The sequence below is a fragment of the Patagioenas fasciata genome, chromosome 1 (genome assembly GCF_037038585.1).
Source record: "Patagioenas fasciata isolate bPatFas1 chromosome 1, bPatFas1.hap1, whole genome shotgun sequence".
NCBI classification, from domain to species: domain Eukaryota; kingdom Metazoa; phylum Chordata; class Aves; order Columbiformes; family Columbidae; genus Patagioenas; species Patagioenas fasciata.
The window spans coordinates 77,662,897-77,678,852 of NC_092520.1; the positions used below are offsets into that span (position 1 = coordinate 77,662,897).

The 15,956-nt window shown below is 47.1% G+C and overlaps 1 protein-coding gene across 1 annotated transcript in view; it reads right to left on the reverse strand.

Annotated features, from left to right (window-relative positions):
* Window positions 1–497: 497 nt before the first annotated feature.
* CD58 (CD58 molecule) overlaps window positions 498–15,956 on the reverse strand; it is a 73,733-nt gene continuing 58,274 nt past the window's right edge. Inside the window, exon 9 of the mRNA XM_071809433.1 lies at window positions 498–2,750. Within this exon, the coding sequence (XP_071665534.1) occupies window positions 2,656–2,750 (95 nt within the window). The 3' untranslated portion in view covers window positions 498–2,655. The remainder of the gene's footprint in view (window positions 2,751–15,956) is intronic.

The following is a 15,956-nucleotide window of genomic DNA, read 5'->3' on the forward strand; positions in this document are numbered from 1 at the left end:
AGATGTCCGTAGGATGAGTTGCTGTACTCATCAAGTATGGTGGGGACACAACACTCAGTCCCTCAGAGGTGAGGTGGGAGTCACATGGTCAGAGGGGTACATTTGGTGGAAGGGGATGTGACATGGGCAAAAGAAGAAAAGCTCTTGAGCCCCTCAGCAGCCATGTAAATAAGCGCACAGTGTGTCCCACCTCAGCCCTCTGGTTCCTCTTTAAGCTGTTCTTCCTGCTGCCTCCTCCTGACAGCTGGTGGGACACCTCCAGTGTACCCTGGACAGTTGTGGCATAGGCTGAGGCTGTAGAGCATCCTCTTTCTCACAAAACAACAACAACAACAACAACAAACAAAAAAACCCAAACCAAACAAAAAAAAACACCACAAACAAACACACACACAAACAAACAAACAAACAAAACTCAACACCACAAAGAGAGAGAGAGAGAGAGAGAAAGAAGTATTTTGCTTTTCTTTATTGTAAAGCACTTGGAAGTGGACAGATTTTTCTATAAATGACAACTTTTTTCTACTCTGTGGGGAAAACTATGTCACCCTTGGCCTAGAAGTACAGGGCTAGCCAAATTAGAGGTATTCCTCTGTACTCACATCATTTCCAGCTCCTTAAACTTCCTGCCACCAGCCAAGGCTATGTATTGAGGAACACAGGGCAGGGGGTGAGATGTAGGAGCAGAACGGGTTCTTAGGAGAAGATCAAATCTCAAAACATCATATTTGCACTCATTAGGAGGCAGTAAAGAAACTAGGCAGGCAAGACAATTAGAGATAAGGGTGAGCAACACATTGTTCCCAGCCCGGTGTCCTGCCTGCTGGTAAAAGTAGGGGTGCAGCCCAATGCATTCTTGACATTTTGTTCTCCCAACTGATGCCAGCTAAGTTCTTATCAGATATCTTCACGGCCAATGATTTTTCACAGTGGATAAGATGGCTGAACTGCACAAGAAAAAACCATAAATGTCTGTCCTAGACAGCTAAGCAGAATGTTCCCTGGCTGGCCTTGATTTTCCACCTTTCTTCACTTAACCTCTTTTCTGCGCTGCATATTTATTGCTCTGACCCACCCTGAGTTGCATGAAGATGAGGAACCTCAGACTGGATCCTTCCTCCACCTCCCTGGTCCAGTCTGATGTCCTCTTCCACAAACAATCCAGACTCACTCCCTCTACTCCTTAAGACTGAACCCACTCCTTGATGGTTCCCTGCCGGTCAAGCCAATTTTAAATTGCAGGGCCAGTGAATCCAGCACACAGGCTCAGAGTTGGGGCAAGAGGGCACAGCCAGAGCAGGGCGGCCATCAGGCACTGCTGTGGCAGTGGGGAGAGGCTGTGCCTTGCTCCAGGTCCCCCAACCCTCAGTGGCAGGAGGATGTCCCCATCCACTCTCCCCATTGAGGAAAGGCATCTCTGTACTTGAGGGTACTCCCAGCTCTACAGTTTCTGGACACTGTGTCCGCAGCCTTGGTGGTGCCGGACAAGGTGGAGGAGCACCAGGTGCCCCCCACCGTTTCAGATTTAGTGTAGGGATTGCCTTGCAGCCAACGGAGCCACCTCTGACAGGAATCTGACCTTGCACTCTCCAGCCTGACCTCCCAGCAGACGTGGCACCCGAAGCTCCCTCCCGAGCGGATTTTGGCTGAATCTCAAGGATGCTTTTGGTGCTGTTCTTCCTTTACACTCAACTACATGAAACTGGGCTTGGTGTCACCACGCCATGCAAGAGAGACACCCTCCTTGTTCTGCCCTGTGTCCAACTCTCTGTTAAAACAATATTTGGGAAGCTCAGTTATGTGCACTGAAGCCAGGGGAGCCAGGGATGCAATCCAATAGCTTCCCTTTAGATTCTGTTCTCTGGGATAATAAATCTTTCCAGTACGTGATCACACCCTGGTGATAACAGCGACAAAAGCACACCCTTGCCTTGGGTAACACGTGATGGTACTGTTAACGCAAGCAAAGTGCTGCTCTGCCCTCCACCCATGGGTATGACAGCTTGAGGCTTTTTCAGGACTCCCTGGAGTGGTTCCTCACAGCTTAGGCAACAAGAAGCATGCTAATTTTGGCCAGGAGGCGCTGGCTTCAACCTACCCAGGCTGCTCTGCCCTCAGGAGGGGGAAGAAGGCTGCACGGGCTGGGCAGAGGAGGACAGTGGGCTACCATCCCCGTGGTGCTGAGCTCTGTGGGGCTATCTTGTAGTCCTGGGATTTCTGGGGGACTCAGGCATTCTGCAAGAAATCTGCAGATCTGCCTTTTTCTGTGCAGCACAACTTGCACTGCCGCCTGCCTGGACAGTCAGGGCTATGTCTGGCAGGTACCATGCCCAGTCCAACATCTTCCTTTCAGATCAATGTGGGAGAAGAACAGTAGAATTCTTTAGTGTAGGGCATCACTATAAACAGCCAGAACAACCCTCCTGGAGACCAATGCCTGAGAGCTGCTGCAGCACCCGCTGCCGTTGTCCACACTTGCAATGTTCCTCCAGGACATCAGCAAGTTCCACCAGGAGCAGAAGTTTTCCTCGGCTGGGTATTTCATAGCACCTGCAGGGCTCAGGGATCTCATTCTGCTGTAGCCCTTTCCTGCTCTCTAATCTCAGATCCTGGGGGCTGTTTGTTTCTTCATCTTCCTTGTCTCTTTGTGCTGCTTCAAAGTCCATGTGTCTTGGCCAGCAGGGTCTTTCTCTTCAGGTTTCTGTTGAAGGTGATGTCAGCAGGCAGAAACCCGCTCTTCATTAAGTGCTCTGTTGTAACATACGCAATATATATAACATATATAAGTGTACTACATGTACATTGCCTGTGAGTGTGTGTATATCCATACATATACAAACATACACATGCATACACAGCCATACATATATCTGTCACCTGTGTCTATATTTACACATGCAATACTATAGTCTCACATTACTAGTTGCTCCACAGAGCTTTGCAATAGAAGTGTTTGTGAAACAGTGGTAGCAGCGTATGCAGGATATAAACTCCATATGAAGTTTCTGAGCCAGTTTAGGCCCTTTTCTGGGTCTTTTTCAAAATAAGCAGTATTATTTTCCATTTTGCCCATTCTTCCATCATGTTGGCAATGATTGGCATCAACAGCCACCAGTCTGAATCTCTTCTGTGCAGGCTGCTCTACCACAGACCCACTGAAGTGCAGCCAGTCTCAGCATCAGATATCAGCTACACCCAGCCATATTCATATTTTTGTGGCTTGTATGGCTTGCCTAGGGCCCTCAGGTCTGTGTGCAGTCATCCTTGACCCACACACCTTACTCTGCAGGTCCTAACTCCCTTTCTTATGGTGCTGTGAATTCCCAGCTCTGTAAACAGTTTCAGGACCCTATTTTCCCAGCTGTAGCCATGCTTTAGGAGGGGATGCACTGTGTTGCTTGGCATAGCCAGGGTTAGTTCTGGCTCTCCAGCAGTCATTCTTGGTTTTGGTTCCAGCCACGGGCTGGTCTCCTCTGAGGGAGCTGGCTACGCTCCTCTTTTCCTTTCTCCTCCCCTAAAACTACCAAACCTATCAAACACATCAGGGCCAGCCAGTGTAAGAACTAGGGATATTTCTCAAGGCCTTTTTATTTCCTCACTCCTTGTACAGGCACAGAGTGAAACAATCTCTGACCTTGCTCTGCTGCTTTACACAGTCCCAGAGTTCCAGTGGAGTTTTAAATGCCCCATCCTTCTGCTCTGATATATGTGACTCTGTGAGATCCTCAGAGGTTACTCAATGATTCTGGTATTTACTTGCAGGACAGGGACTTGCCTGTGATCAATGAAGAAGTGCCTTTCTGTTTATTTCAGAACGTATAACCGATGGAAATCCTTCAATACAAAAGCCTGGAAGCCACAGGACTGCCAGTTCCCAGCTCCTTGCAATAGCAGGACTTGGATCTCCCAGGTGAAATCCCAGGGGAGTAGATCGTATCCCTGCAGTTCTTTCCTATCTGACCATGATAAAGATTTTTTCCTGGCTTAGATCAGGATGCTGGGTTACCCTTGAGTACATGAATAAGATGCACCAGGGAGGTCCTTAAGAGGTTTCCCAGCTCAACCTGAACACATACCAGCTGGTCTCTCTATCTGCGGTCAGTCTTTAGCACTTCAGATAGTCAGCCAGAACTGTTCTGATTTTACAGGAATATGTAGCAATGGGGAGCAGTTGAGCAAGTGGCTTGCAGACAGAGACCCAATCTAGGCAGACCACATGCCCTCCTCCTGATCATGTAGATGGTCAGCACAGCTGTGATGGGGAAGGAAACTTTAGAGAGTGGTCTTTGCACCTGGATCACAGCTCAAGATAAGAGGGAAGCTGTAGCTCAGCACCCTTTTGCTGAGGGCAGATCGGTGGCAAGGGTAGGGACATCTCTCCCGGGCCAATTGCTGCACCCAGAACTCCTGGCTGGCTCTAGTTCCAGGGGTTATCTAACGACAACACAAGGTCATCAGCCAGCAGTCAAGCTACGCCACTCGAGACTCATTCAATGTCCGTACGTCCAGCATCCAACGTCACAGTCTTGTTTCCTCAGCGGTGTTTCCTGCCCAGAGACCAGCCCACAGCAGGGACTGGCTGTGGCCTTTCTCCCAGCTCCAGAGGAAACTCACTGAAAGACACTGGTCCAGTGACTACCCAAGCCCCCAGCAAAGTCAGCCTGAAGGAGTACAACGCACTGCCCCACTCATTTGGGTGGACATGATGCCGTCAGTGCACACAGTTGCTAATTTCAGTGGTTAACATTGTTTGCTTCTCTGAGGGCAATGTTGGCAAAAACATTTGATCTCCCCAGCAATATAAACACACAGCTGCTTCCTCCAAAAGAGGAGGTAAATGGAAGCGAGACGAGTGAAAGTGTGTGTGTGTTTGTGATGCTCATGCTACAGAGAAAGAGAGAGGAAATGAGTCTCTGTGCAAAATAGAGGAAGTGGGAGAAAAACAACACAAAGTGAATGCTGCATCCATTGAACAGGATGTGAATTGATATCTTGGCTGCTGTTTGACTAACTTATGGTATCACTAAATCCCATTCTCCTCAAAGGGAAAGAAACCCTGCAACTGTGCATTGTCAGTGTGACGGAAGAAACAACGGCAGCTGATGCTGGTTGGGTCAGTATTACTCTCCGTCTCACAAACTGGCCTTTGTTCCTGAAGCGCTGACAAAGAGCTCTCTTCTTTCCTTTACCTCCCTCGAGTTGTTCATAGGCACGCTGCAACAGTGCGTGTTTTAAGACTATATTGGCTATGAGTGGCGTGCCTTAGCTGGCTCCCATCAGGACCACCACCACCCTGCCCCTTGGGACATGCTTCTCTCTTGCACAAGTGCCCTCTGTGGTGGCCACAGGCAGAGGCTCACCTCCTTGTTGCTTGATGGAGCTGTGTGCTCCCAGGAGCCCACTGGTACTAAGCGTGACTCCAAGTAGATCATGAACCCTGACTCAGCAGGTCCACAGAGGACCAGGAGTCTGCACAGTGCTCGTATCACATTCTGGTTCATCTCTTTGGTTACCCTCCATGCCTCCTAAACTTGTTCACTTGGGCACTCTGCTCTTGCCTCTCCTGGTGGATGAATGCAGGGGAAAGGGAGGTGGTGTTGGTGAGTCTCAGCTGGCATTGATCAGGGTGACTTCTTTGTCCCCCCGCATGGAAGAAAAGACTTCAGAAGCTTTTGCCAGTGTCTCAGAAGGGCCAAGTTACTGCTGCTGGTGTAATCCCAGCCTGTGGTGCATACTTGCCCAGGAAGAGGCAGCCTGTCAGATGGTGATCTCTGGCAAGTGACTGTGCCCATCATCTGCCAGAGGGAAAGAGTCTACAGGACTTTGTGGCAGGTGGCAGAAGGGACTTGTTTGGAAGACATATTTCCCATGTTCAGCCATCCTCTGACTGGCAGGGAAGGTCTCCCCTCCTGGCATCATCTGTGTGTTGTACATGGAGAGCGCATGCAGGGGGACAATATCTGAAGACATGAGAGTACACCTGCAAGCCCGTTTGATGTGATCTCGTTATTCCCAGTCTGCGCACTCTGCACTCTGGTCTGATCTGTCAGTCTGGCTGGATTATTCCAGCCACATTTCTAGTGCTTTTTAACTTACTAGCCAAAGGATTTTGCCTTCACTACTCTTCTCACATTCCTGGTATAGAGGGATGAACCTGTGCAGAGATATGCAGAGACATAAAACAGAACCCCTGTCCTGATGCACACAGGTCCTACCATACAAAGACACATTCAGAGACATATACATAGAGACCCACTTGCAAAATAAGGATCTTTCATGAACAAGCAGAACAGTACATGGAGATAATGACAGACAGATAGATGACTTCTAGTGCTTTGCAAGAAATCCTAAGTTTCATTGTCCCCCAAGACAATCTGAGAAAAGCAGCATAGTACTTTAGAATCAAAGTTGATGTTTCAGAGTCTCCCTTTAGAAAATGGGGAAATAATTTTTTAACCTCTAAAAGCAGCGAACAGCAGTATACGGATGAGCCAATATAGGGTGCCACAGCCTCCGCTAGTTTTGATGCATGAAAAGACCTCAGCAGGAACATCACTTGCTGGCCACCATGTCTGCACACAGGTCACACCACTGGGAGATGCCTGCTGTCAGGCGATCCCAAATCTATCTTTGGAAGTTGTGTCTGCAGGTCACATTTGTACAGGGTAGCACAACCGCAAGGAGTAGCCTTCCTTGAAGAAAAGATGAAGATTTCTGAATGGAAGTTAAACAGGTGGAGCTGACCACATCAGTCAAAACAAGGGGCTCATGACTAATATTCTCCTCCTCTCTCCTTACACTTCCTTGGGAGCTAATTTTGCCCCCTTGGGCTGTGCCTGATGCCAGGCACATGACTCGCATGAAGCCAAGAAGGCACTGGTGCATACATATGAGGACAGACCTGCCTCTGTCCTGAGGCCTCTACCGGCAGCCCAGAAGCACAGCTCAGACTCTCTGGGCTTTGGGTCCTGGATCACTGTTTTTTTGGATTAGGATGGACCAGATGACCCCACATATATGTAGGGTAACATCAGGAGAAAAAACAAAAGGGAAGATAAAAGATGCTTTGTGATGCAAAACATCTTGCTTAACCCATATGTCTTTATTTCCCTTACCTCATGGGCTACTGTTCAGAGCCCCACAAGGAGCTGTGGTATCTTGGCCCCCTTGTATCAGAGTGTGCACAATGGTAAAGGTTGTGCCAAATACATGCATTTTTGGGGTGGTCAGCAAAGAAGTTTCTTCTTTATGCTAATAGCAGCCACCCATGCATCCACTTCCCAGGAGCAATGAGACCAGGGACTGTGCTTCATAGCTCAAGCGAAGCTGGGCAAAAACACGTGCCCTTGAATCTATGACATCTGGGGTGACTGACCTCCTGTAGCAGGAATTACAAGTTACCTACAGCATGGCTTGGCTAATGTTTCTCACAACAGAGCAGGGGGAAAGGCTTATACTTATTTGAGATTGGTCAAAAGAGAGATAGAGTTTGTCTCCAGAGCTATTTTTATGGCACATATCTGAAAACAGTTCACATGTGGCTAGAAGTAAACCTCTATGTCAGGGACCGTATAAATGTAGGAGTAGTTAGATTACATTAGTAAAATTACATTAGTCCCTCTGAAGGCAACTGCGAGGCTGATGTGGCCTCCGGTGAAAATGAGTTTGACACCCCTGATCTGTGTTATTGTGGTTAAAATGACCTCTTAGTATCTAGTTTCTATTTTAAGTAGGTGATGCACACATGTACTCATGCCAGTACTCTTCAATCTTTTAGCTGAAATAGCAGTTCTCTTTCACTGGGATTTTCCCATCTGTTGTATTAATAGGCAGCAATCATATGCCCTCTTAACATTCCTTCTGCTAGGCTAAAAAAAAACCAAAGACTCCTACCATCATCTCTGTCTCTTTCCCCAGATCACTCCAGTGTCATTCTTTGCACTTGTTACAATTTTCTCTCCTTTTCCAGCTCTTCTAGATGGTACTTTTCTCCTCCTTAATACTGGCAATGCCTTCATGTTTTGTCTCTTCAGCAAACATTTTTCCTCCAAGGTCAACAGTGAAAATATGAAATTAACTGGTGCCAAAACCAGTCCCTAAGGTATTTCATTAGCAGTTGCCTATTACTCTGTGTTTCAGGGTCTCTTCATTAAGCAATTTGCCACTCACTTTTCAGTTCAAGTGTGAATCCCTGTACTCCTCCGCTTTCACAACTTCCCAAGCACCTTCTGTGAAACCAAGATACATTTTGAATACCACATAACCAACATGTAAAAAATTATCTATTCTCCCCCAAAGCATAAAAAAAAATATATATATACCACCTTTCATACACCCATGTTGAATTTTGTCCCTTTGTCTGCACATGTCAATATCTTTAATTATTCCTACTTTGTTCTAGGATAAAAAGAAAAGTTGTTCGAAGCCTTTGGGTCTATAAGTAACCACATCTCTTTTTTGTTCCTTAATTTAATTTAGGTGAAATTGTTGATACTATGCAACTGTGTGGTCCCCATTCAACCTTCAGTCGAACAGATTGATTGAACATCAATGCTATTGAATTGACTACTTGATGTGTCTCCAGGAAGCTTCTGATCTGAACAAACCTTGCAAGTTTTGCCTTGACCTCTGATGGGATTGTTTCTATTTCCAGACACTTCTAGCCACTGACTTGTAATTCTCTTGTTCTACAGTGTCTTTCCAGCAAAACGAGGCACAGCTTCTGGTTTCTGAGGCATACCTTGATCTTAGCTGCATTGTGCAGGAGTCTGATCTCTTGCCTTGTTCTTTTCACCTTTACAAATAAATTCTTTCAGCAACTCTGCCAGGCCTATCTCACTTTGATTTCTGCCAACTGACGTGTCTTTTTCCCTAAACTTTGTGACCTCTGCAACGCAGATTTCTTTGCTGACCACTCCCGTCTTTCACCGAGGAAATTTTTTCACCAGAGGGAGAGACAAGGTTTGTATATGCTTTGCCTTCACTCTCTTGTTCAGAAAAGCAAGCTAGCTTTTGCCATGCTGAGTCTGAATGCCTTCCACATGCAAGTACTGGAGACTTTTAACTCAAACTGCTTCATCATTTCAGTCCCATAGCTTCTCTGATCACTTCTGCTTTGAGGTTGAAAAATCTTAGCTGGGGCCCCAGGATATTTACTCTTCCATTTAATTTAAACAGAATCAGTCTTTGCCCAGCCAAGGTTGAAAGTTATCTTCTGCAACATTGTTCTGTGATGTCTCACTGGTTACCAAGACCAGGTCAAACACAACAGCAGCTCTGATTAGTTTTCTGCCTCTTTAGTGAAGAAATACGTCAGACAGTGCATCCAGGAATACTTGGGCCCAGCCTATGCTAGTTTCAATTTTTCTCCACTTAAGAAGTTAAAACCCGTAGTAATGACAAACTCTGCTATTGCATATCTTCCTAAAAACATTAGAGACCTTTGTCAATATCCTGATGCCACCTTGGACAACTGCAGCAGAACTACAGCTGTCTTTCTTCAAGGTGATTTGAACCCAAACAGACTGCTGCTGCTTGTTTCTTCACACTCAACAATATAATTCACAGGCAATACTACCACACACCCCACTTTTCTTTGCTCTTCTGAGCAGTGCACATCTTCCAGTCTCAGTGGTCCAGCTTTGACAGCTGTCAGTCCTGCCTCCAAAAGCCATGGTATACATGGTTTTATACCCTAATGTATGTATGAGTTCCTTGTCTCAGCATTCAGGCACTTCCATTGTTTCTTCCAGTGTCCCACATATACTGGTTATATAATCTTGGATGGAGTGTTAGTTTTCTGCTCAAATTAGGGTTACACTCCTGCTCTCATATGTTGCTCTAGTCATCACTGTATCTTAATATCTATGTTCTTCCTTCAACTATACATCAAAAGTCAGCATGGAAATCACACAAGCCCACACAAAATCCCAAGTCTTCCTCCCTGTGTCTTAGTTTAAAACTTGCCTCAGCTGCCTCACTCCCAGCAGGCTGCCCCCCTCCACATGCACACTCAACCTGCCAAGGAGAGCCCTGTTTCTGTGAATGTCTTTGAAGAGACAGCACATTGCTGGCAGCAGTTCCCAAGGTGTCTGTAATGTCTGGGCAATGGATTTGCCTTTTCTCTTAGGACATGTTTTGTTCAGGTATGTAAAGTGCCTTCAGCAGTGTCTGCAGTCATCCCTCCTTCATTTCAATGGGAATCTGGCTCCCTCATTTGTCTCAACGTGAAGGAAATCACTGAATTATTCTCTCTTTCTGTCAGGCTTCTTTTCAACTGTAGATCCCCTTTTGTAACAGGGTGATGATTAAAGCATCCCCACTCACACAGACCTATCTTTCCTGGTGCTCCAGCTTCGTTTTGTCCCTTCCCCTTGCCCTTTGCAGCTCCTCCTGCAGACCCTCCTCCTCTGCAGGTTCCTGGACTCATGCTTCCCTGGTCCCTGACCTCGAGCCATCCTTGTCTCCTCTTTTCGTTCTCTGCTGGGTTTAGTTTTTCCTTTCTCCTTGTTGCTTTTCCTCACCATTCCCAGTCCACAAGCTTTTTCTTGAACTTCAAATAATGCAGTAGCAGGGAAGAACATGCTAACGTGCCTGATAAACTTCTGCTCTGATATTTGCTCAGAAGGTATGGTAGGAATGACCTCAGTGTATTCCTCTCTATACTGAAAATCTGAACTCCTGAAAAGGGGCTGTGAGATTTCATCAGCACAGAAGCTGTAATCCTAATTTAGTCTTATCCAGCTCCCAGCCCTGAAGTGACTTGCTGACTTGCGGGCTGCAGCAGCACAAGGCCACAACATACAGCGGCCTTTACCTTAAGACAGCAATTCCCATTACAAGTTTGAGTTGACAATCTCATTTGCCCAGCAGGTAAGCAGCTACTACTACTTGTATTGTACATCATGGTGACAGAGTTTAAGTAACCCACTTGTTATTGACAGAAGGCAGCTACAAGCACCTCTGCTGCCTGCCGCTCAGCACTGGGTGAGAGCTGCCAGGGGGTGGGAAACTCAGGCGATGTGCCTTTGTTGAAGATTTCTTCACCTGACCATGTTGTCTAGACTCCTTGGTCCTAGACAATTGACTCAGGTGAAGGCAGAAATGACGGACACATCTTCAGCACCTCAGTCCAAGTGTCATACCACTCAGTCCTCTTTACTAATGCCTGAACCACAGTCCTTGCCACAGCTCTCCTGTCTCCTTTGCTTGAGTACCACACTGTTCTGCATAACACTGCTGGGTAGCATTACTCAGGTAGATCACATGTGTTTCTATCTCAGATAGGGTCGTGTTGTCCTGGACGAGAGACACGATTGCTCCCACTTACTGGGTTGAGAAGCAAACTGCCACGGCACAGCAAAGGATGGCATCGGCGTCACGGGACGGTCTCCCCTCACCTCCTGTTGGCCTTGGTCAAGGTCATACCGTGTGGCAGTGACAAGAATAGTGCTCGTGAATGCCACCTCTTTATCTCACTTGTCCCAGGGCCAGGCCCTGCTGGGAAAAAGCAATATCCATCCAAGAGCGGCAGAAATGCCCGGGTGCTGTTGCAGAGCTCAAGAACAGGTTAACACTTGCATTGAAGCCCCCGCTGCCGCACACACAATAGGCAGCACAAAGTGCCAGCTCTGGAGACCTTGGGGACACACTGTGCTGAAAACTCTGGGGCCTCATCCAGCTGCACCAGCACTCCCTTGCCCGTGGGACTTTGAGTTCCTCCCCGGGAAAGCAGCAACGCCCGGTTGACTGCGCTCCAGCCCCGGCAGGAAAACACTGATTATACAGACAATGCCCAGATGGGGTGATTAAGCAGCTGGTCCAGCAATGCACTGGCCAACGCGTGAGCTGTGTGTGCGCCCTGGTGCACACCTACACTCTGGGCTGTATTTTGTGCTTCATTTTTTGCAAAGGTCTGTGCATTCAGGATGCTTTGCCTGAGAGACAAAGGAGTAGCAGAGGATTTTCCCCCCACCTGCCAGGCAGCTTCAGCTCTGCCCCAGAGGCATCCTGGAGGGATTTGGGAGGTCATTTACCCTCACTGAGACAGCTCAGCATGGGCCCTCCCTGGAGAGCTTGAGGGATTTGGGCACCTGATCACTAAGGAGCAAAATGTGCTTCTTTGGCTTCAGTGGAAAAGGTCATGCATCGCAGGCTGCTGCCACCTATTGAGAAATGAATCTGGACAATTAATCAATACACAATCTCCTCTGCTAATCATATTGATGGAAGATGAGCTCCATTCCCAGGAAGGGCAAAGGCCATTGAGCTAAACCATTTATCGGCATTTATTTATATCCTTGGTGGTTCAATAATTTGAGCCTTGACTGATAGTATCAGTCACCCGAGGGCTAGGCAACATTGTCCAGTTGGAAAAAAAAAAAGCACAACAGGTATTATTTAAGAGAAAAATAGCCTTTTAATATAAATGAACACTTTAAAAGGCAAATGCACTCCTTTTCTCTAAATTTTTAACCACACGTTCACACAAAGAATTTCTGAAATGTTCTATGCAAATGATCCCAAAAATGTCATCTTCTCAGGGGAATACTCAAAAAAATATTGGCAAGGTCTCAGGACATATACTACTCTCAGTTGCACTAGAATGCCCTGCTCTAGAAGTCTATCATGAAGTATTAAAAGATAATTTGTCCCTCACTCATTTGTCCTAAACCCATGCCTTTCCTCCAGCAGACACAAACTGCTTTGTAACAAACCCAGCCCTGTAGGAAAGGTAAGTTCACGCTTGTGTAATTAAAGCCTATGTTGAAACACATACACACCAAGGGACAAAGCTGATGTCACGGCACAGCTGTTTCTGCAACACAGCTGGTTTCCTGGCTCCCTGACACAAATCTTGTTCTTGCCAAGCTGCAGAGAAGCGGCTGGTAAAACTGTCATTTGGTATTTGCAGATTGTCCCTGCCTGTTGTGTGTGGTGCTTAGGCTGTCCCTGCAAAATCTTGCAGAGCCCTTCCATTGCACCCTCTGCCAGACTAAGTACCCTGCAGAGAAGGGCACTGGTGCTTGCAAAGAAGCTGTTTACTTACACAGTTGTCTGCTGGGTCTTATTTACAGAGCACTAGTGGGAGCCACCAAAATCTGCTTATATAGCTCTGGAGACAATTCAAATCCCCTGTTCCCAGACCAGTGATTAATGCTGTATGGAGAGAAGTTAGGACTGAGGATAAAACTGAGCTTTCAAAACAAGGGCCTCTGATCTCAAACTGAACAAACATTTCCCCTTGCCTGTGTCAGCTGGTTTGATTTCCAATAGAAGGGCAGATTACTTTGGAAACCACAGCCACACCAGTGAATTACCTTCCTACTAGCCAGAGAGAGCTGTCTCAAGTTCCCTCTCCTGCTCCCTCAGTCAGGGCACAGGCAGAGCTCCCTCTGTGAGCAGATAGCACAAAACAGGCTCAGAGGTAGGTGCCCCAGTTCAGGCCTTGGCAAGAACGAGGCCACACTCTTTAGAGCCCCACCTCCTCATTAACCTTTACTGATAAACAGCTATAGGGCCAACATGTGCTCAGAAGATGGACCAGATCCTGCCAGCAGCAGATCCAAACACAAAGGCATCAACTTATCAGTTAAACCTGCCCTTTGAAAGGACTATAGAACCTAGAACAGGATTTTCTCACCAGTTGAAAGCATCTCTGGACAGGGAAGGCTTAATTTCATTGGCAAATATGTGCTCCATGCAAACAGGGTCTGTAGCAGCAACACACAGATCACTGTCACTGTAATAGCAACAGCCCAAAGCACCATGTCTGGATAGTGTGGTCCTCCACAAGGAGGACTGGGCCTCCCACACTGCCCTGTCCCCCATACACAGAATATACGAAATGTGGTGGATGATTATTAACAGCTCTTAAAGTCTGTAGCTTTTAGTCAACATGCACAGAAAACACATGCAAGTATGGACATATATATGTGCTTGCACATGCCATGGTTCATATACTGATGCTGTGGAAAGCACATCCAGCTCACACACATCACCTCAGGTACTGCCAATAACTGATGAGACCTTGCTGAAAAGTGCTCTGAGCCTGCCTGTGCTCAAGTTTAACTTTGTGCTAGCCTTTCTCAGCTGAGCCCACAGAGAACGCCGCTATTGTGAGGGACAGAGCCTTCCTGCCATGCCAGCACACGCAAAGGCTGACGTTTCATAAGCTGCCTGCCATCAGGAGGACAAAGTCCCGTTGAGTGGGCATTGGCTCTGCGTTCCCTCGCAGATAGTGAGGGATCAGCTGAACTCAAGTTTGGCAGCCTCCCAGGGCATGGCACAAGGCTAGCCAGGCATGTGAGGCAGAGTCATTATCAGTGCCCTGTTTCTAACAAAGTGAAGACATTCACTTTCATCTCAAACTAATATTTGTCTCTGCTCTTTCCAAGCAGAGGAAGAAAGAGGCACACTGTGCCAGATCCCCTGCTGTGATACATATCTCCTGATCTGTAGCTTGTACGGTTACAAGGAGGCTGCAGGGACAGGAAAACACTTCAACATCTGAATTCAGGAATAACATCCAGTCCAGGTGTAAAGTAGAAACAATAAATAAAGTCTCTTTGGAAAGGAGGGGAGAAAAAAAATATCACTTAATTCCCTGTGTTTTCCCATCACAACAGCTAAAGAAGCTGAGGTTTGCAAGAGGCAAGTGAAGAAGGTTTGTCCATTCCCCTTCAGGTGAAAGAAGATGCCAGCTACCCAGAGCATCTGCCCTAGTGTCTCCTTAAGCACCTTTAACACCCAAGGAAGAAAAGATGAAGCTCTAGGACCTCTCTCAGCATTTTAGTCCTGGTTTAAGGGCACAGACCAGTCAGCCTAACAAGTTAGCCAAGATGCTGAGGCACCCAGAGACTTATTTTTGCTGAAAGTAACCGAAATTCTGCATGATGTTTGTGCATTTTATTTGGAACTTTTGTCTATCTATGAACCAGACTCACTCACATTTCTAAGTAAATAAAATCCATCCGTAAACAGCGATTTATGGCTAAGCTGAGCCTAAGTGATATGACATATCCTTGAGACAGCCTGGTCCTGCTGGGATGCTGTATATTTTATATAGAGCTGTCCTGGGAAACTGCCTGCATGTCTATTGCCCAGGAAGCAGAGGAGATGCTGAGAGTCCACACAGCACTGAATTGCAAGGTTCTGGTGCTCAGCAGGCGAGACTGGTTGTCCAGTTATAGAGTGGTGTCTCTTCCTCTGCAAATGTTAGACTGACACTCTGACAAGCAGGGAGGCAGAAGGAGAGGGGAGAGGCACAGCTCAGGAGGTCACTGTGAACCAGTCCAGAACGACCTGAGAGCAACCAGCCTGCCTCTGTATCCTCTGTCAGCCAAACTTTCAAGAAACCCTGATGGGGAAGGCACTAGAGGGGACTTTTCCATGTGTACTCCAAGCTTTCTGCATCAGCCAATTTTGGAAATAGAGAATCAACATCCATTTAACACATTTTGCAGTTAGCTGCTGTCCAGAGCCAGATCACAAACAGCCTCTGGGTTGCTCAGGGAAAGACAGACAGGAAAAGGAGAGGAAAAAGAAAGGTAAAAGAGAGGAAAAACAGAGGAAAAAGAGAGGAAGGCTGCCTTATGGCTTATGCCAGCAGTATACATATGGAAGTGGAAAGCATGCAGACTGCAGACACCAAGAGGCAGGGTACAATAACTCAGCCACAGGCCTTGAGCACCTGTATTTCCTCTGAACTGGAGCTATTTCACATCCAGTCAGCTCAGAAGACAGTCAGGGAGATGGGCTTTGTCCCCTCCACCGCATGGAGATATGCCCTTGCTTGCTTCAGTGAGGAATGAAACAGTGCGGTGCTCCTGAAGCAGGTCAGCTTTTGAGACGTGCCTTTTATTCACCTCCAGGCTTTCCTAGTCTTTGCAGACAGCATCCCCTTTGTACCATCTCCCTGCGACGCTGTCTAGAGAAGGGGATGGGGGAGCAGAGTG